A 20,944-nucleotide genomic window follows, 5' to 3' on the forward strand; every position below is an offset into this window, starting at 1 on the left:
TAGAACTTCCCTGCCTCTCCTTTCCGACTGCAGCCCACTGATCTCTATGACATGCTGGAGGACCTTGAGGAACAACATGACAAGGGTCTGCAGGAGGAAGGGGGAGTCAGTAGGAACTGTCAATTCAGTCTGGATCCAACCTAATGTGTGGAAATGGGCAGTTAAAGCTTTTCATGCTAAGTAATGTCTTTGTAGCATAGTTGTTAAATGGTTGGACTATGACTTCAGCACTCTGCTGGTGCAAATCGCACTATTGTCATCAGGGCCGGCGCCACCATTGAGGCGGTGAGGCAGGCGCCGCAGGTGCCGCGGGGCTGGAGGGGGCGCTGGGGCTGGAGGTGCGCACCGCGGAGCTGGTGTGCTTGGCCCGCAGCTGCTGTTGCAGCTGGCCAGCCCTGTGCTACCACTGCCGCCGCCACATGCCCCCCCAGCCGGGCGCAGCAGCCGTGGGCCAGGCACGGCAGGTGGCTGGGGCAGCGTGCGGAGCGTGGGCAGCCTCCTCACGCTGCCCTAGCCACCCGCCGGCCAATGGGCCTGGCTTTGCTGTGTGATTACGCAATCACATGATGATGTCATCATGCAGTCTGGGGGTGCGCGCACATGCTGTGCGCACATGGGAGGGTGGCTGCAGGCACCAGAAACCCTGGTGCCGGCGGTGATTGTCATGAGCTCCTCTCAGTCTCAGTTTCCCCGCTGGATAGTTGAGGTAACAACAACACTGACTTTGTTCATCACTCTGAGTGGGGCACTAGTCTGTCTAGAAGAGCGATACAAAAGCACAGTTGTTATTGTTGTTGTTGTTATTATTATCATTCCTAGGATCATGCTTTAACTGGAGGTACTAGGGGCTGAACCTAGAACTTCCTGCATGCAAAGCCTGTACCCCCTCACTGAGCCCCGTTCCTCCTATCATGGCAACTTCTGCCGGGGCTCCAGGAGGCACTTTATGTACTTCAACCAATCTCAGTAGAACTGTTGCGTGTCTGCTTTGGCCAGGATTAAAAGTCATGATGAGCACATGAAGCTGACTTCTAGCGAATCAGACTATTCGTCTGTCAAGGTCAGTTCTATCTACTCTGACTGGCAGAAGTTCTCCATGCTCTCTGGCCAAGGTCTTTTACGTAATTTACTGCCTGGCATGAAAATAAAATGACACAGAGAGCTTTATCATCTTAATACCTGCTTAATATGTGTTTGTCGAACTTTGGTAGCGTTGCCAGCTTATTAACTGGTCTCTGCAGCTTAATATGCAATGATTGGCAGCTGAACCTTTTCATATTATGGAGACAAAATTCTCATCATTAATAGCTGACCAAGTTGCTATTAAAGGTGCAGGTGAAAAGTAAGATTGCCAGCTTTTTTCTTGGTCCCTGCTCCTGCGCATTTAACAATTTATAGAAATTAGCCATGCTAATACTAATCTAATCTTCACCTCCTGAGAAGTTTTCCATGCGTATTGCTGCTAACCAAACAGCTGTTAAACATACAGAAGCCTGACCAGCCTCTTCTTTCTGGTCAGCTGGTAAGCCTAAGTAAAAAGGTAGAAATAATGATCAGATAAACAATTTAATGTGGCAATTTTTGCTCTGGCTGAGTCTTCAAACTAGAAAGCACTGTCAGAATATTACAAGGAATATAGAAAGGCAATCCCAAATTTATATGGATTTTTTTTTAAAAAAGACAGCTCCTTCAATACCTTATTTCAATTCTGCATTTCTTAAAAAAAATGAAGTTTTGGTAAAACATACATACACAAGGCAATAATCATTGCAGCAGTTCAGCAGAAAATTACACCCGGGATAGTTTCATGTTTCAAAAGCAATCTTACCCGCTTGTACTTTCAACAAGCTGCAGAGATGCCTGCTAGACTAGAAGCAGTTTTGCATAAAGCTCTGATTAGTAAAAAGTGTAGTACCACACCCTAAAAACAAACAAGCAAAAAAGTTGCAACAGGAATTCCCACCCCCACCACCCTGGTCTTTGGTTACTGGCTTGATATACAATAGCATATCAACAGTAGTCTATTGATGGGCACTTGCTATCTAAACCTGGGCAACTGATATGAATATCAGATTTTGTATTAAAAATATTGACTAGATTGCAACAGGGATTTACCAATGAATCCTGAGCTGAAACTGGCTAAGAAGCCATGGTATAAGGCAGATCACATTGGGAAGGGGCACACTTTCTTGTCATCCTCTAGTGAAAGTATAAAATCAGCCTCCTCTGAAAGGTGCTCTGAAATTCTTCCTGGTGAGAAGACGCAGAGGAGACGGCTGCCCAAGTGTCCAAATGGAAATCCGTCTCCTTGGGTGTTGTTTCCTCTGTTTTAGTCTTTGAGTGAATTGTAGGCCCTCAATGTCCGGTTATTGATGAAATCGGTCTTTTTAAAGCCAACCTTTTAAACAAAAAAAGTCAAGATAAATTAATTCATAATGAAGAATAAAATAACAGAGATTAATTTACAGTGAGGGACAAATGCTATACTGAGTCTGAAGGTATTACAGTCCATCAGGGATTTTTTTTCTGGGAAAAGAGGTGGCGGAACTCAGTGGGTTGCCCTCAGAGAAAATGGTCACATGGCCGGTGGCCCTGCTCCCTGATCTCTGGTGCGGAGGGCAATCTAAACTCCCCTCTGTCTGGAGATCAGGGGGCGGGGCCACCGGCCATGTGACCATTTTCAAGAGGTTCCAGAACTCCGTTCCCCCGTGTTCCCGCTGAAAAAAAGCCCTGCAGTCCATTATCAAATATGTATTAAGCTGGCTATCTCCATCCTACCGAAGATGCCATTAATGCCATGCCAATACACACGGCCTCGCTACATGTTACAAATACTCTTGTATTTGTTGTTGGACGGTGGAAGGACTTTCTTTAAGACATGCAATGGGATTTTTGTGCCTCACAGACACATGCTGGACTTTTTCTCTTTGTGACTGCAGAGAAAAGCAGCTTCAGTTCCCGCATCCATGTTGTTTTCATATCCTCAGACTGCTCTGTGAGGCTGCTATTGGCTCTGTTGCAAAAATCGTGTTATGTCACACACAACACCAACTAAATTTTTTATGTCAATCCATCGCTCTGAGTGGTGGCAGGAAGACAAGAGTGCTAGTGGGAAGTCCCCTGTTATAGTAGGAGACCTGGCAACCTGGCAGTGCTTTGTTTCAGATAGATTTCACCTTTGTGCTTGGCTTTATGCTTGTTTAAAATGTTTCTACTACCATTCCCTGTTGTGTCTGTTTCTCTGAATGTCCTAACTTTTGTCTATTACTGTACTTTGCTCAGTGAATGTCCTAGCTGTTGGTTATACTGTATTTTGACTCACAGTGTGTAATCCGCCTTGGATTTCAGTGAGAAAGATGGACTATAATCACCACCACCACCACTCTAAGCAGTTGGAGGCTGTGAAAACAGCATGGGAGGAAGGCCGAAGCTGGTTCTCCTAGAATGCCAAGGCTGTGTGCAAAAAAGGGGCACTGTGCACATAGGAGGCACAAAACCTCATCGTATTTCTGATACAAAGTCCTTGAGCCATCCATTGACAAACAAGAGGACTTTGTAACATGGACCACAGTGGGACACTTAAAGCTATAGTTCCATGACTAGCACTTGAGAGGTGTCATTTGTCCCTAACAAGCAGATATGGTGGCATTTGTACTCGGCTATAGATTGGGGGGGGGCATGCAGTCTGTATTGAAGCTGTGGTTCTGGAGAAGGAGGTTTGAACTCCCCCCCCCAACACTTTACCATGATAAACAATACTTTAAGCTGTGATTTGGAAAGAAGACTAATTCTTGTACTGTATATTTTTTCCTCTACAAGGGCTGAAAGCAACCTGAGGAAGAGATACTTTAAATGATGGGAATGGTAAGGGGGAGGGAGAGTTAACGTTTACCTTCTCCAGTGTTGCAGCCCTAATTTATATAGCTCACACCCACAGTTGCTTGGGAATCCCTATAATGTGACTCAAAGATCCCATGCAGTTTGGCCGGCAGTCTTAACTATAAGGCACTGGGGGAGTCTTGATAGGATGTAGATCTGTAAGCCATCGAAGCAGATCTGCGTTAAAGTCAATTTTGGATCATACGAGGATGCAGTCAATTGAAAAAGCGTATACGTAAACAACTGTCAAAACAGGGAGAGGCTGACTGACAAAGGCAGAAGCCTAAAATGTTTAAGAGAGTAATTTTAAATCCATCTTTGTTTTGTCAGTTGCTTATTTACATTATATGCCTACAGGAACACTGGAAAATTGCTCATTAATTTGAATGGTTCTGGGACTGTATCCTCTAGCAACAACAACCTGCAATGTTATTATTGAAAATGACAGCAGTTTAATAACTTCATTTGGAAAGGGAATCATTCTTTTTCTTCTCTCTCTTTTTTTTTTACTTTTGCCAGCCTAGAAATTTAAGTAGTGCAAGTATATTGGTTTTTGTTTGCTGGATTTAACTTAATAAAGTAAACAAGAGGTTTTCCCAGGAGCATTCCTACAGTTGTTTTACAAAGAAAAAGATGAAAAGAACATTGTGTTTTCTGCTTTAAAAACGTACTTCTCCATTATAAGGAATTTAGTTGATTTTAACATTCCTTTTTACAGAGATTTCTCATCACAGGATATGCTTGGTCCTGTGAATGCACTCTTCACAGGGAGAAAGTAGTACAGTTTTGGAAATTCACTGCACACAGTGGTAATGCAGCTCCAGTGATGAATGGTGGGGACAAAAAAGAAGTTTAAGGCTGGCAGGATTTATATATTCACAGCAGGACACCCCAATTTGCTGCTTATGAGCAGAGCAAGGGAGAGACACAGAAAGGTGACAAAGGCAGCAGCCAGCTAACTGAAATAGCCTCCCATATGGTTTAATGGCAGTAGCTCCAGTAGGAAAAAACAGGTCTTTAAAAGGTGGATAACTAGCAAATTAGTTTTAAAACAGGTTCCCAGTACCCCAAGTTCTTGAGTCTTCATTGAAGGACCATCTCCTTCCAGCCTGTGATGGCTTGTGAAAGCAGGGCTTGAGAAGTTTCCTCTTCTCAAACCCTGTTTTCTTTGCTCCCATCTGCAGAGATGAGTGGTGATCAGAGACCTGTGGTCAGAATTGGTGCAGCCTGTTATGCTACCTCAGCATTCTCCTGCATTGTTTCCACCTTGCTTTTCTGAATGCAAGAACTGACAAGTTCCCCAGACTAAAAGAAGGCTGCATATTTGGGAGTGCTACATCAGCAAAGACACTGGATTAACTCTCTAGTGTCACTTGCCTGCTCTGTGGTGGCACCTTGCCTTTGAAATGCCCTCCTTCCTTGGGGCTCACCTGGAACCTCCCCTACTGTCGTTTATGCACCAGGCCAAGACATTTAGTTTTACTCAGGCTTTTAACTAAGAGGTCACATCTTTGGACCCATGTCTAAGTATCCTAAATAAATACGTACTGTCATGGATGGGAACTAATTATGTTATACTGAATAGTAGTACTAATTATAATGCTTTCACACACTACTAGGAATTAGAGTTGCTATATCCCCACTAGGGGTGGGAGATCTCCTGCTCCCATCTTCTTTTGCCTACTGGCACTCCAGTGGCTAGTGAGAGGGAAAAAGAAAATCACAATTGAATGATGGCATTACATTACTCCTGCGAAAAACCCAGAAGTGATATCATGCCTCTGTAGGAATTGCCAGAAACTTTATGGTAAAGAGCAGCATCATGGCACTTCCAGGTTTTTCCTGCAAGTGATACAATGCCATTGTCTGATGGCAATTTTTAAATTTGTGCTGTTCATTTTTACACTGCATTTTACTGACATTTGTTTAACTTTTTTGGGGGGAGGAGAAAACAGGATAAAAATACACTAAAACAACAAAAACAACAAGCTGCTAGCTTACCTTTTTGTAGGCATTGTGGAGGTCAGCATGAGACCATAAAGAGTATAAGAGGATTGAAGCTGCTCTACCGGCTTTGCTGAGGGATAGGAATATCATCATCATCATCATCATCATCATCATCATCATCATCATCATCATCATCATCATCATCATCATCATCATCATCATCATGTGGTTCAAACGGGGTTGCCAACTCTGACTTAGGAAATTCCTAGAGATTTTGGGTAGTATCTAGGGAGGGAGCTCATCGGCATGTGATGTCACAGTCCGGCCTCCGAAGCTACCATTTCCTCTAGTGGAACTGATTTCTGTAGCATAGATATCAGTTGTAATTCCAGGAGAATGCCAAGCCCTGCCTGGAAGTTGGCAACCCTTGGTTTAAATATTAGCTACTGTACAATGCTAAGTTAAAAAAATAAAGAAAAAGGGAAGCCGCGCTAGGGCAAAATGAAGGACCAATGAAAAGGACCAGTTCTGCACCAATTGCCTCTTCTCCTAAGTTAAAAAGAACAAATTCCACCCACAGGTTTAAAGGGATAAGGCCGTTAGGAAATAAGGGACATGATAAAAAATGGAAGGGAAGCGGCAGAAATTAAAGGCAAAAGAGATACATTAGATGCTGTTTGAAGTGAGGCACGGAGGAAGTGAGTTTCAAAGTAAAGAAGAAACAGAAGGGTGAGTCAGGAGGAATATATCAGCAAAGTGGACTATATCGGCAAAGAAGGCTGAAAGAGACAAGATAATATAGATATGAAGAAGCCTAAGAGATTGATAAACAGTGACATCCGAAGCAGACTTCCACCCTTCTAAGTTCATAGAAATCAAGGGACTTAGAAAGGTGAAAGTGAATTTGCTTAAGATGGCACCAAAAAAGTAATAACTAATGCTGGGTGCAATAAAGGCATAGAAACCAATGAAGGGACTGTTGCAAAGGAAAAATATGAGCAAAATGAACAACAACCATCAGCTGAATTGGAAGAGAGAAAGTGGCAAAGCAAAGAAAATCACAATTTCAGCAATATTTAAAAGTTAGAAATGGTGTTTGCTGTAGCTTGAATAAAATAAGAGAAAAAGAGAGGAGCCAAAGAGGGCTCCAACGCTCAGTATCTGGGAGAGGAGAAACAGACGTATTTCTTGAGAGTGTGAGAGAAGAAAGAAGGTACTGCTATAGGGGAAAAAAAAGCAACAACTTAGTTTTAGAGGAGTAAATGTTAAGATATAAAAGAGGATGTTAGGAAAAAAGAGACAAAAATAGGTCAGAAGAAGAGAAGTAGAACTAGAGGTTACAGGCATCAAAGTGATATTGAACATTAAAAGAACAAATAATAGGAACAATAAAGAAAAAAAGGGAAGAGGACCCAGAATGGGAAACTTATCCAATGTATATAAAAAAAATGAATGACTAGGTTAACAGATATGGGGAAACAATGCTGAGAAGAATGAAAAAAACCACAATCCATTAAAACTCACGGCAAAGAGATAACAGAATGATGAATGGTATCAAGGGTTGGAGATAAGTAAAAGAAAAGAATGCTGACCATGTACAAGGTTCTGGAAACACAAGAAAGCAGATTCAGTGGAATTTCAAGAATGAAAACAAGGTTGCAAGGGATGCAATCCTAAACAGAATTACACCCTTCTAAATCCAATGGGCTGTAATTCTGCTTAGCATTGCACTCTTGTAGAATTTTTAAGTTTAAGAGTATAAATATTTTAAATAAACATGAAAATTGTAAGTGGTTAGAAACATGAAGTAGAAAAGTAAGTATAGTCACTGCAAGACTAGTAAAGTGAATGGACATGGATCCAGCATACAAACGGTTCTGAAAAAGAGAAACAGAGAACAAGATTGTGAAACTGACAAAGCTGATGAAGAAATAACTTGGGCAGGAAGGTGATTAAAAGTAAAAATGGAGGGAGTTGACAGAGAAGCATGAATGGTAGAAATGTTTTCCACAAAGAACTGATTGACAGCCTGAGAAGAATAAGGGAAGGTACGATCAAGCAAGAGTAGAAAAGTGAATTAAAAGTGAAGAACTGTTGAAGAGGGAAGAATGGGAAGCAAAAGGAAATAGTCTTGTTTAATAGAAGAACAAAAAAAATTAAAAACAAAAATGTGCAAGATCAGTAAAAGCGCAGAACATATAGAATACATGCTCAGGACTGTCAGAACAGGACCAAGGATAGTGAAGGAAAGGATTTAACAATGGTTGAGGAGAAGGCCAATAAGAATGCAGAAGTGGAGCAAAATATTTGAATGCTGCTCTCAATGTAGCAGGAGGCAAAGCATTCATTGAATCCACTGATGGGAGTCAGTGTTTGCATGATGGAACGGAGTCTTTTCAACTCCCTCCACCCCGTTCCTACACATAAAATAGTAGCATGTCATGATGAATCTTTCTTGTTGCTTAACTTTCTATGTGCAGGGATTTTTGTTTTCGGTACAGAGCAGCAGTTTTATCCCACCTGCAATCCAGATTTAGACCAGACACAAGCTTACCAGTGCAGTGGGAAATATGATGTAAGCAACTCTTCAAGTGAAACAGGAGAGATTCATGCGCAACCTTCCACCACATGATTGCAAACAGCAGCGGGAATATGTCAGTAGTACAAATAGGATTCCTATGGACTTTTCAGACACTGAGAAGTATCCATCGACTCTTGAAACTTCTTGTTAAACTGTGACAAAGCAAGTAATTGCTTTGACACATCAACTATTGTTCCATTGTAAAGTTATGGAATAAGGTATTTCCTTAGTGCAGGGATCCTATTTTAGTACAAATGTACAGGATGTCTGCCTGTCCCCCCCCCCCTTTTTTTTTTGCAGAGGGAGGGGAAATGTGAAAGTGGCTCACCTCTCACTTGTGCTGATGTTCGTAACCTTTGAGATGCCATCGGAATTCAGGAGAAGCCGAGCATTCTGAGAGCTGCTCTGAGTGAGGTTGTATAAAGCATAGCAGGCGGAAGCGGTGGTCTCATTTGCAATGTCAGAAGATGAGATGAAATCTGGAAGTACAGCAACCAAATCGGGCAAGACCTCCCTGGCTAGAAGATAAATGGGATATGTCCTTATTATAATTATTAATTTGCAGTTCCAGCCGTACACTACTCAGCATTTTTAGAAAACTTCTAATTTGCAAAAAGCTGTGCAATTTTTAGTGCATTTATATCCACAGCAACCTAATGTGGTATGGCACTATTATTTCCATTGCAGAGTCTGGCAACAGAGCTTGAAAGATATGCCCAAGAAAACATATACCCAACACTACAGACTGAGTGCTTCGCCTCTCTTCTCCAACTTTTAAACTGTTGGACCAGTCCCTTTGGAAGAGCTTACATATATGCATGTTCATCATGCTGGGACCAAAAGAGAAAGTGTTCACTTGCGATGTGTCGTCCTATCCTGATGTTCAAATCATTTGGAAGGTGGAGGGTAAAGATCATGCCAGCATACTGCACTACCATGTTTGTGTCCTAGAAAATATTTGCACAAAGTTCTAAACTTGTAGAGCTCAATGAACACAGAGTTGATGTGCACAACCTCCGTGCTTTTGTTGTACTTGGTCACATGGACTAGTTCTAAACACACTGGGCTCTGATAGCATGGATTTCATGGTAAATCTCTGTTAACAGAAGGCATTTCCATCAGTGGAATGGGACTACAGTCTGAAATGATCCCGGAAATGCAATTAGTGGGGGACAGGGGATTTACATGCAGAGCATGAGGAGGCAGTCAGAGGTCTGCACTGCAGCAGGAGAGGGAAACTGCTGAAATATAGACCCCTGCTTTTAAGGCAAATTTACTATAAGATTCGAGTCTCTGTGTCGTCCTCTATGTAAATGGCAAATGGCAAATGAAGGCCAAGTGATGACAAGCATGCAAGGGGTGGGGTGGGGTAGAGGGAACAGAGTCAGTCCAGTCCTGAGACCCTCCATGTGAAGAATTTGAACATCAACACAGAATGAGTAAACACAACCAACCAAAGCCAAACATCACTTAAAGAGCATTCATACCACTTCACAGCATCAAAAATGCAGCACGCTTAAATGGATGTAATCCATGGTGGAAGACTGTTTACTGAGCTTTTTAGTATTAGAAGTTCAAGGGCATTAATTCCAACTCAAAATTCTTGCATTTGGCATTCAGTATACTAGCATGCTCTTAACATCAAACAAAGCTTTTTGCCAGCTGTTATGTATTTACCTATTTCGTTTCGTAGTGAGGCGTTACGAGACAAATTCCTGATCAGGGAGACTGCTGTTTTCCTGACGCTTGGATTGCTCACATGAAGCATGTTTCGAATACTTGGGAGGCCATTTGCCTTCTGGACAATGATTTGGGCTACCGCAAATGGCATCTGTCACAGAACACAAACAATTGTCAGGCTTAGTGAACAGTCACCTCACAGTAATTCCTCCTTTTCTCTCAGACACTTTATTAATCATATTGACTCCAAAAATCATTTTAACACTGTTAAGGCATAAATACTTATTACCAGGGCTTTTTTTCTGGGAAAAGAGGTGGTGGAACTCAGTGGGTTGCCAGCACAGGGGGAACCCCTGGTGGGAGGTGGTGCCCCTGGTACCACATGCACATGTGCAAAGTGCACGCATACTTCCAGGACCGCACAAGGACATCACTTTGGGTCAGCTGGAACAAGGGGAGGAGTTTTTAAAAATTTAAATCACCCTCAGCGAAAATGGTCACATGGCTGGTGGCCCCACACCCTGATCTCCAGACAGAGGGGAGTTTAGATTGCCCACTGCGCCGTGCGCGGAGGGCGATCTAAACTCCCCTCTGTCTGAAGATCGGGGCGGGGCCACCAGCCATGTGACCATTTTCAAGAGGGGCTGGAACTCCGTTCCACTGTGTTCCAGCTGAAAAAAAGCCCTGCTTATTACTAATCAAAAGAACTCTAATTCTGTACAGGAAGGGGAGGCCTCTAGGGATTTCTAACATAGATTTTCCAGCATTTCACCAATACCTAGCATTCTTTGCAGGAAGGAATGCTTAAAAAGCTCTCACTGTGTTTTTTGTTGTTTTCTGGAAATGGTACTTACTCTATTTTTATTTTACTTCATTTAAACTCTGCCTTTCTCCCCAGTGGGGGCCAAAAGCAGCTTCCATTGTTCCTTTCCTCCATTTTATCCTCACAATAACACTGTGAGGTAGGCTAGGCTGAGAGTGTGTGATAGGCCCCAAGTTACCCAGGAAGTTTCCATGGGAGAGTGCAGATTCGAACCTGGGTCTCGCAGATCCTAGTCCATCACTTTAGCCCACTATACAAGGCCACGCTACTTACAGGTCCACTGCCTGCAGTGAGGTTTTGGAGCGCTCCTAGTGATGCTTCCCAGGTAAAGTTCCTTGTGCTTTTCGCTATTAAGGACAGATATATCCTTATCAGGGTGGAGTGCCAGAGCTTTTCGATGCCCCGGGGGTTGCTCTTTTCCTCAGGCAGCGGCAGGTCCTGTTGCTTCTAAATATGCAAACACATCAAACTATCAGAAAAGAAGCATTTCAGGGTTGCTTTTGTTATCAAACCAAAGGGCTGCACAAGGAGCTGTAAACACACCCCCTGGCACGGCAGAGGCTGCTAGTGTGGTGGGCGTGGCAGCCACACCCTCTGCTCCCATGCCACCGCCCCACCTTCTGCTCCTCCCCTTCTTCCTCTGTCACACCTACGCGAAAGCACAGGCATAATAGTAATTGTGCTGCAACCCCCTTACCCTACAAAGCCATTCTGTAACTCTACAACAACATGGGGAAAAGCCCTTTAAAGGGGAGGGGAAGGAGGTCAAGGGGGCAGCAAGCTGTCCCATGCCATTTTGAAAGCAGAGCCCACAGCTACTCCATAGATGCCCATTAATTTTTTCCTCCAGTTTATACGGGAAAGGCCTAGGGATGCCACAGGTAACGTCTGCACAGTGCCACGCAGGCATTCTTCCTTAATCTAAGAGCTTCCTGTCTTTCGTGTAGGGAAAAGTCCCTGTGTAGAAGCAACCCTAGTGCATCATTGTCTCCAGTATACCAACAAGTCTCATGGTATCTTAACGGTTAACACATTTATTGTGTCATAAGCGTTCAGGAGTAAGAACCCACTCCATCAGGTACATGAAGTTAGCAGACAGATTTATGCCTAAGGCTACAAACAGCAGAAGGGAGGAGGAAGGCATTACTAAGGGAGGTCAGAAGGGCCTGTTTCCCAGGACAAGGTCTGTGATAATACATTGCAAAGTACAGATAAAAACAAAATCTGGCCCAAAGAGTAAACAATCAACGGGGAGCAGATGAGGACTGTTTCCAACTGCTAATGAATTGGTGAAGTACGATGAATCTGAATTGTGTAGATAAACCTAACCCTAACTATCTCTAGCAGTGATGGCTAGCCCTGCTTCAAGTAAAGATCCCGTATCAGATTGAATTGCTGGTTGTAAATCTCTGCAGAGAATGGCCTCTCCATGACCCCTACTATAGCAGCCATGCAAAGACCAACTGTCCTGAGAGAGAGAGAGAGAGAGAGAGAGAGAGAGAGAGAGAGAGAGAGAGAGAGAGAGCACCTCTGTATCTCTGGAGGAAACGTGATCAGAGACCATGTTTCTCTTTACAAGCTAATAACTAACTAATATGTTATGTGTTGGCAGGCACCATACATTTTATTGCATTACTGCATTTGCATTTATCCTGTTATTGTTATCCTGCTTTATTTTATTGCATTTGCATTTACCCTGTTTGTTGTTATCCTGCATTTCTCCTCAGATGGGTACTCAAAGAGGCTGAGAACATCATTCTCTCCTCCTCTCTTTTCTCACTACAACAACTCTGTGAGGTAGTCGAGGCTGAGAGTTTCTGATAGGCTCAAGGTCACCCAGTGAGCTTCTATGATAGAAGTGGAGTTTTGAACCTGAGTCTCTCTAGTCCGACAGTATCCACTATGCCACCTGCGGGCTTTAATTTGTGAGTCCTCGTAATATGCAGACGTATCTATATTTTGTACAGAGATGTTGCTCACTCTAAGTTGCTTTGGGTAGTATGGTTCAATAGATGGGAGTTGCAGATTTCAAGTATTTTCTCCTTTTTCACTCAGAGTGTAAATTGTTAGGGACAGGTAAGGCCTGGTATAGGCCTGCCCATGAAGGAGGAGATAGGAATGAATTGGTGGGCAAAATAAGCTCCTGATTATCCGAAAGCTCCTTAGGAGGAACTAAAAAATTGCTATTCTTCATATGCAGAATTGATCATTTAGAAATATCTCACCCAATGTTGAAATTATTTTTGTCAGCTTTTGCATACTTATCTCTTCCATTCTGCTGTGAAATCAGGGTCAGTTCTATAATGTGATGAGCAGCGGGAGTGGTTCAGGAGGATGGATTTTGGGGTATAGCAGTCTCTGTCATCACCCCTACCTTATCACTCCCCAGTACGATAGCCTCCCCCTCATCACCCAGAAGCCTCCAACCAAATGCTCCTTCATCCTTCTCAGCATCTTTAACAGAGAGATAAACTACACAGTGATGTTTGGCACGTGTTCTTTAAGTGTTGGGTTTTGCAATTTTACCTGAGAACTGTAGTTTTAAAAGAGCCGCTCGGAGAGAAAACGATTCACTCACTGTTCTTGTAAAACAAAGAGGTGGGTGGGAGGGGTGAAAAAGTATCTCCTCCAACTCTTTATTTTAAGACCTGGCAGATTCTATGGGGAGGGGGGCGGAGGGAGAGAGAGACCGTGTAGTTCAGCAACTAAGGAGTTAAGGACAATAGCCAAAAGCTTTTCTTTTTCACCCTTCCCTCCCCAATTCTCTATTTTATAAAAACAGTGAGAGAATCGTTCCCTTTCCACAGTGACCCAATCCAAGTGGCTCTTTTAAAACTATAGTTTCCAAGTAAAACTGCAAAACCCAACACCTAAAGAACACGTGCTAGGCATCACTTGTAGTTTCCCTCGAAGTGTAGCAAGTTGTGCATACCCAGTATTTATTTATTTATTTATTTATTTATTTATTTACTTTCTTTCTTCAATTTATAGTCCACCCTCCCCACACAAGTGGGCTCAGGGCGGATCACAACAGACTTAAAATACACCACACAACTAATCACATCACCATTAAAAACATAAAGGGCTTCCTGAATTCAGGTCTCCCTGGCAATGGGTGTGTGGGGGACACCGCCGGTGCCAGGGTTTCTGGCACCCGCGGCCACCCTCATGTGCACGCGCACATAGTGCGCACGCCCCCCTGGACTGCGTGATGATTTCACCATGTGATGACATCATCACGCAGCAAAGCCAGGCCCATTGGCCAGCAGGTGGATGGGGCGGCGCACGGAGGCTGCCCGCGCTCTGCCCTGGCCACCTGCCATGCCTGGCCCACGGCTGCTGTGACCGACCAGGGGCGTGTGGAGGTGGCAGTGGTGGTGGTGCGGGGCTGGCTGGCTGCAGCAGCTGCGGGCCAGCCACACCAGCTCTGTGGTGCGTGCCTCCGCCCCCGACATCCCCTCCGTTGCCCGTGGTGCCCGCCTCACCGCCTCAATGGTGGTGCCGGCCCTGGTGGGGACTCTGTGGCTCAATGAAGTCACCATGTGGCACCAGTGAAGTCTAAGAATTCTTCTGTGACCTATTTGGGACTCCTCTCATGTCCTTGTTTCCTCTCATTACCTATTCCAGGACCAAGCCCATCACTGAAAATTCCATCCATTCTTCTGATTCAACCACATCTGGTATTAGCAGCTCATGAGTCAATCTAGTCAACCTAAGGGACCTACCCACCAGAATCTTATCCAGTCACCTTCCTACACCACATTCAACCAATTTACATCACAGTCTTACTGAATTGTATTTTTTAAATTAATGTGAATTTATGGAGGCCTCTGCTACCATTTTGTCTGTGTGTCTAGCACAGAATCACCACATCAGGACGGGCAAAAGTCACCTCCCTGACAAAATAGAGAACTGTCCACCACCATCTCTAGTCCTACTCACTCTCAAAATGTCAGCCAAAGAATCATTGATTTGCTAAGCGCTGATAAGTCACTATTACCTGCTTTGCTTTTCTGCTCTGTGATCCAAAACATCCAATGTAATTGTTGTTGGGGGAAACATCTCTTTTTTGTGTATACATATTATGTGTATAGCTGCTTGGGAGCTCAGACTCTAACTGGTAGGAGAGATTATGAAGAATGCACACACAATTCTCTGTGGCCTGAAAGAATGAACAAACAAGAATAGCTAGGCAAATAATCAGAGGAGATAAGTAAAGACCTGGCATACACTTCAGTTTCAGTCACTGAGCTCTTTGTCCTTGGTTTAGAGCTCCTTGTAGATTATGCATTATTATCTATTGTCTCAATTTCCTTCTATGGGAAAGACTGTGCTGCCCTTATGATCAACTTTGACCAAGCAGAAGGTACTGAAATGAAAGGTCTTGACAAGGTTTTCTCCCTGTAATCACATACACTATCTGCCCCCACCCTCAAACCCCTCAGAACTGGAGTAGAATTCAGGTTTTCTGGAATTGAAAGAATATTATCATGTTTTTATCCCACTCTTCTTCACCTCCAGGAATGTAAGCCAATGTATAGTTCTCCAGCACTAACCGCAATACCATAGTGGCCCACAGAATTCCACAAAATGAATTACCAGTTAGAGCATTACTTTTTAAAAACCTCTTCTGTGTTTTGTTAGCTTAATTTCTGTTAAAAATTTATCAGGCAAGGGGAATTTTAAAAAAATGTTGTCAAGTTCATTAACTGAATTCATGCAGCTAACTGAAATACACCAAATTTATTAACATAAATATTAATTTCTGAATTCTGAAATGCACAAAGAATAAACTGATGAAGGACCCAACAGGGGAAAAAGGAAAAACCTTTCAAATAAAATATACAGATCTGCATTAGGGTATTTTCTTCCTTGAAATCAGTACAAATTTGAGAAGGCCAACTTGTTTTTGTGATAAGAAAAATATAATGAAAGGGTGATGCATATTTGAAGTGTTGCATTTTTCCAATGCTGACAACAATTACATGTAGAAAATAATGTAGAAACACTGCCTGGTATGCTGACAATGCAATCCTAAGAAGAGTTACTCCAGTCTAAGCCATTTGATTTCAATGGGCTTAGACTGCAGTAACTCTTCTAAGGACTGCACTGTGAGTTTAAGTCTGGGGACTGCAGGGATTCAGCACGACATGCCGCACTCAAAGAAAAAGACAAATCCTTGATGTGCAAGCAAACATGTTCATATGGGGCTCTTTCTGGATTCTGGCCAAAATATTGCTATTGTCTGTAGGAAACCTGTATTTAAATCCTTGTTCAGTTGTGAACCTAATAATGGGCTTACTGCTATTAGCTGAATATTTGAATCCATGAAGCCATATACAAAACCATCTCCTTGTTCATTTATCCCTAGAAGTGGCTTTCAAGGATCGCAGTCATGGGTCTTTCTCAGCACTGCTATCTGAGGGCCAAGCTACAAGTGACGAATGACACAGGTTGGACACTTGTCAGCTTCCCTCAAGTTTTGATGGGAAATTTAGGCATCCTGGTCTTGCAGCTTGGCTCTCCGACTGCTGTCCAATGGACGAATGACACAGGTTGGACACTTGTCAGCTTCCCTCAAGTTTTGATGGGAAATTTAGGCATCCTGGTCTTGCAACTTGGCTCTCCGACTGCTGTCCAATGGACTTTTCAACTTGTCACTTGTCCAACATTCCGCCAAGCTGCCTACATTTCCCATCAAAACTTGAGAGAAGCTGACAAGTGTCTAACCTGTGTCATTCGCCACTTGTAGTTTGGCCCTGAGATAATTTATTAAGTCAAGATGGCAGAGGCTGAACTGAGGTCCTTAAGCTGTTCAAAATTCAGGGTCCTTTAACCTACCTATGCTCCCTAGGAGATACATCCCAGGGTTGCAGTGCAGATAATGACTCTGGATACTTAACAACCCACTTAAGGATAACATATTAAAGAAATTTATCAGTGTAGCCCATCCTAGACACAGATTTGGAAGACCCACCTTGTCGTCAGGCTGATGGTCTGCAGTTGTTCCTTGTATGTAATACACCAATGAATCAATCAGCCCATTACATTCTCTCATCTTCTTTCTTCCTTCAGGGCCAGCTGAGCTCATATTTCTGAAACCATGAATTAAAATTGATTATGGGACTATCACATGCAACTTTCTTATATCCAGTTTTGTCACAGGGTTGACTCAGCCTTCCATCCTTCCGAGGTCGGTAACATGAGTACCCAGTTTCCTGGGGGTAAAGTGTAGATGACTGGGGAAAGCAATGGCAAACCACCCCGTAAAAAGTCTGCAAAGAAAACGTCGTGATGCAACGTCCCCCCATGGGTCAGTAATGACTCGGTGCTTACACAGGGAACTACCTTTACCTTTTACCTTGCTTCCAAAGATACTCATTCATGTGCAAACAGTTTCAGGGCCTGGTTCTTTCCCAGCCCTGGTACCTGAGAATCAGCATGGCACATACAAAATATGTGCCCTTCTACTGTGATACGATCCCCACCCCAGGGCCGTTGGTGAATAATGAGGTATGTTAAATAATAACCCAGTTTAGGGAGTGGGCAGAGAAAATTTTTAAAAATACTGTTGTTCATTTAAAAATAGAATATCCATTCTCACTTCACCCAAACTATGTTTAGAATTTTACAGGAGTAACACTTGTGTCTGAAGATGCACGAAATATGTAATGACAGAGATGCCAGTTTCTATTGCCAAGAGAAGAAAATTCAGACAACTTTCCAGAAGGAACTCTGTCTTTCATTCTGAACGATACACGTAGAACCTTTTACTGATGTTATGTTTTCCAGTTCTCTTCCAACAATGGTGTGACTCATGAGAGTTAGTGCATCTTTTGTGAGTCATTCTGGAAGCTAAACAGTATTAAAGCAGATCCTTAGAATCTATCGGTCTGCCTGCTCACTTAGCTCCTCAAAGGCGCTTTTCTGGGTATCTCTTTTAGGCGTTAGGCAAAGGTCTTCACTCACTTTTGGTTAATTCTGATTCTTGGCCAAGAATGTTCACATCTCCTTGGCAGAAATATGGCTTATTGTGTGATTTATTCAAATAATTTAAGTTGGTTGACTTCATGTTTTTTTTTTAAAATATGTGAGTCTCTGAACAACACTAATTTCTGAAACTGCTGGAAATAAATATAACAAAATATTGGTTACAATTGATTAGAAGCTGCATGATATGAGGGTCATAAATTCTGATTGTTGGATGCAAGTATGTCTACTTTAATTGAACCCCCTCCCCATATTTTCTAAGGGGGCAGATGAACAGATATGGACTGGAGAGAAGAGGGCTAGCGGCTAGCTCTTCCCTTGACCTGTGTGTGTTTCCTGGAATGTATGTATAGAAAAAGGAGGATTCTTGATCATAATGCTGAACATGTACAAATCATGGGCAGAGACCTGCCACAATCTCATCTTCCTCCATCCTGCATTCATTCGATTTATTTGGAACATGTGAAAAGAAGTCCTGGGTTTCATGGGAAATTAACTAGTTAGGCCTTCATACCTTCACTCATTTCCTCCCTGCTTGGCTGAATAGGAGAAAATCACTCTAGCAGTGGAGCCTGAACAGCAGCTGTGAGCAAAACAATTTGCAAGTTGGATTAGGGAGCAAGTCAAGTGTACAGTACACACCTGCCACCTTTGTGTGTTGCATCAACCATGCAAGATCGTTGTTGAAAGGACTGGTACCTTTGGAAGAGCTTTAATCCTCTCTGAGAAACCACCGCTATCCAACAAAAAAGGCTTAGTCTTTTATAATCTGTTCAGAACTTCTATAAATAGGTGTATTAATAGGCATGCTGAAAAATGATGCTTAGTTACCACTAGGTTATGATTAGACATGGGCACAAACAGCATTACGAACAGAAAAAAACCATGAACAACCTAATCTGCTGTTCTCAAACAAGCTGTTCGTGAGGCCCCATCCTAAACGAACAGGTGGTCGTTAAAAGCCTCGTTCATTGCCTTTGGCAGCCATTCGGCAAGCCAGACAGTCTAGCACCTGCTGCAATCAATCCCCTTGGCAACCGGAGGCAAGGAGGGACTGAACTCTGTCTGAACTCCTTCTGGCTTTCCTTCTGGCTTTAATCCTTGAAAGTACTTCCAGCAAAGAGTCCCGTTTTTGCCACTGTGAAGAGAAAATGACAGCAAATGGGGAGACCTGTGGATCATGCCTTTCCCGGGGTACAATCTCTCTGAAACTTGGGAGGTCTTCAGAGGACAGTGAGGACTATGTCCCCTGCAAATTTGGTGGGTATTGGACATTGGGAAGGTCAGTTTGTGGGGTGTTTAAAGGGCCCTGCCCCTTGCACGTGGCAGGAAAGGGCCCTTTAAACTATCCGTTGGCAGGTGGCAGGGGGGAATCCCTCCCTGCCGCCTGCCAGCTGATAGTTTAAAGGGATCTTTAAAGGGCTGGTTAAGTAGGTTTGAGGGGAGGGGGGCTAAGTGGGGGGGGTTGGGGGGGTTTCTGGCCCCCATGAACAATGAACATGTCTGGGAACAGTTCATGTTCCTCCATGTTTGTTGTTCGTTGTTCATGAATGGCACCGAACGACGAACAGGGTGTTCAGGGGAGCGGGGGGTTCTGTTTGTGCCCATGTCTAGTTATGCTATTAACAAAAAAGTTTGGTCTTTTTGTTTATCTACAGGATTATCTTTCTCTATTTGTTTTACCTCGAGGGATAATGCCATTAAAAAGATACACCATTGGCACAGGACTAAGCATATAGACAAGACTAAACAAACCCAGTCCTTGCAATAGTTTTGAGGGTATTACATGTTTTGCCTGAGGAAGATTTTGCTGTAACTCCGCCCAAATGCTCTACAGCAAAACTGGGCCAGTAAAATAAAACTTCTACCCTGCTGCTGGTGATATTCCAGAAACCCAGGTGAGCATCCAAATCTCAAATCCAACAAGAAAGCACACTTTTTTGAAGTATCCACTAAATGCATGAAACTTTGCATGTCCAAGTTAGCAAGAAAACTTTCATTATGCAAAACTGTTTTTGCATTTCTTTTTGTAACTTAAATATTTGCTTGTTAGCTGGGGGGAAAAAACCTTCCACTGAAATACATTCTGAAAAGACTGGTGCATCTTGCACTTACCCAAGGCACAGGACAAATTGCATCATTTTACACAACTCTAATTGATACAGGAGGGAATCAGCCTTTTCAGCCACCATCAAGAAAAGCAGATTTCATGCTCTGCTTGTACTGACAACACAATCCAAAAGGATGACAGATGTATGTACTAGACCTTCCAATGTTTCTTAGCTGACATTAGGGATATGCTTGCAACATCCCAGTTTTCATACCATTGCCCAGACCCTCCTTTGCTACACTGGGCTGACCATTCCATTCCACCTGCTGTACTTATTTAATTTGAAACATACCTCCACTGATTTAAAAGCCAAGGGGGAGATTTTTGTAAAAAATGTGATAAAAATGTACCTGCCTATAATAAATTATCAACAGTTCCAAATATACCTCAGCAATCACTGTGTGTGAAATGGAAGGCTGTTCTCTGTGCTGGTGTCCTCAACCTTTTTGAGGCTGCGGGTACCTTTGGAGTTGTGAGAGGGAGTGGTGAGTAGAGATGGGCACGAACAGCAATACGAACAAAAAAAAGCCACAAACAGCCCAATCTGTTGTTTGAAAACAAGCTGTTCATGAGGCCCCATTCTAAACGAACAGGTGGTCATTGCAAGCCTCATTCGTTGCTGTTCGTCAAGCCAGACAGTCTGGCACCTGCAATCAATTCCCTTGGCAATTTAGGCAGAGATTGTCTGAACTCTTTCTGAACTCTTTCTGTTGCCCTGGAAATCCCAATCTAAGCCCAATTTATCTTGATAGGCAGGTCTTCAAGTGTGGAGCTCCAAATTTGTTACAAGGGAGCAAATAGCAGGGGGGAGGGGCTCCCAGCTCTGGCTTAGTTTGCAGACAGTGGAGAGGGAGAGACGGTTGCTGTTGGCATTTTGAGAGAGAGAATGCATTGGAGCTTGAATTTTCTTTGTGTGTGGTGGGATAGGGATCTA

The 20,944-nt window shown here is 43.2% G+C and overlaps 1 protein-coding gene across 1 annotated transcript in view; it reads right to left on the reverse strand.

Annotated features, from left to right (window-relative positions):
- Nucleotides 1–1,547: 1,547 nt before the first annotated feature.
- The window catches only part of PKP2 (plakophilin 2), a 66,719-nt gene continuing 47,322 nt past the window's right edge, over nt 1,548–20,944 (reverse strand). The window contains exons 7-13 of the mRNA XM_054988929.1: nt 16,888–17,005; nt 14,911–15,072; nt 11,184–11,357; nt 10,085–10,238; nt 8,736–8,925; nt 5,881–5,956; nt 1,548–2,398 (exon numbers count right to left, since the gene is read on the reverse strand). Of these exons, the coding sequence (XP_054844904.1) occupies nt 2,330–2,398; nt 5,881–5,956; nt 8,736–8,925; nt 10,085–10,238; nt 11,184–11,357; nt 14,911–15,072; nt 16,888–17,005 (943 nt within the window). The 3' untranslated portion in view covers nt 1,548–2,329. The remainder of the gene's footprint in view (nt 2,399–5,880; nt 5,957–8,735; nt 8,926–10,084; nt 10,239–11,183; nt 11,358–14,910; nt 15,073–16,887; nt 17,006–20,944) is intronic.

The sequence above is a fragment of the Eublepharis macularius genome, chromosome 9 (assembly GCF_028583425.1).
Source record: "Eublepharis macularius isolate TG4126 chromosome 9, MPM_Emac_v1.0, whole genome shotgun sequence".
Classification (NCBI taxonomy): Eukaryota; Metazoa; Chordata; class Lepidosauria; order Squamata; family Eublepharidae; genus Eublepharis; species Eublepharis macularius.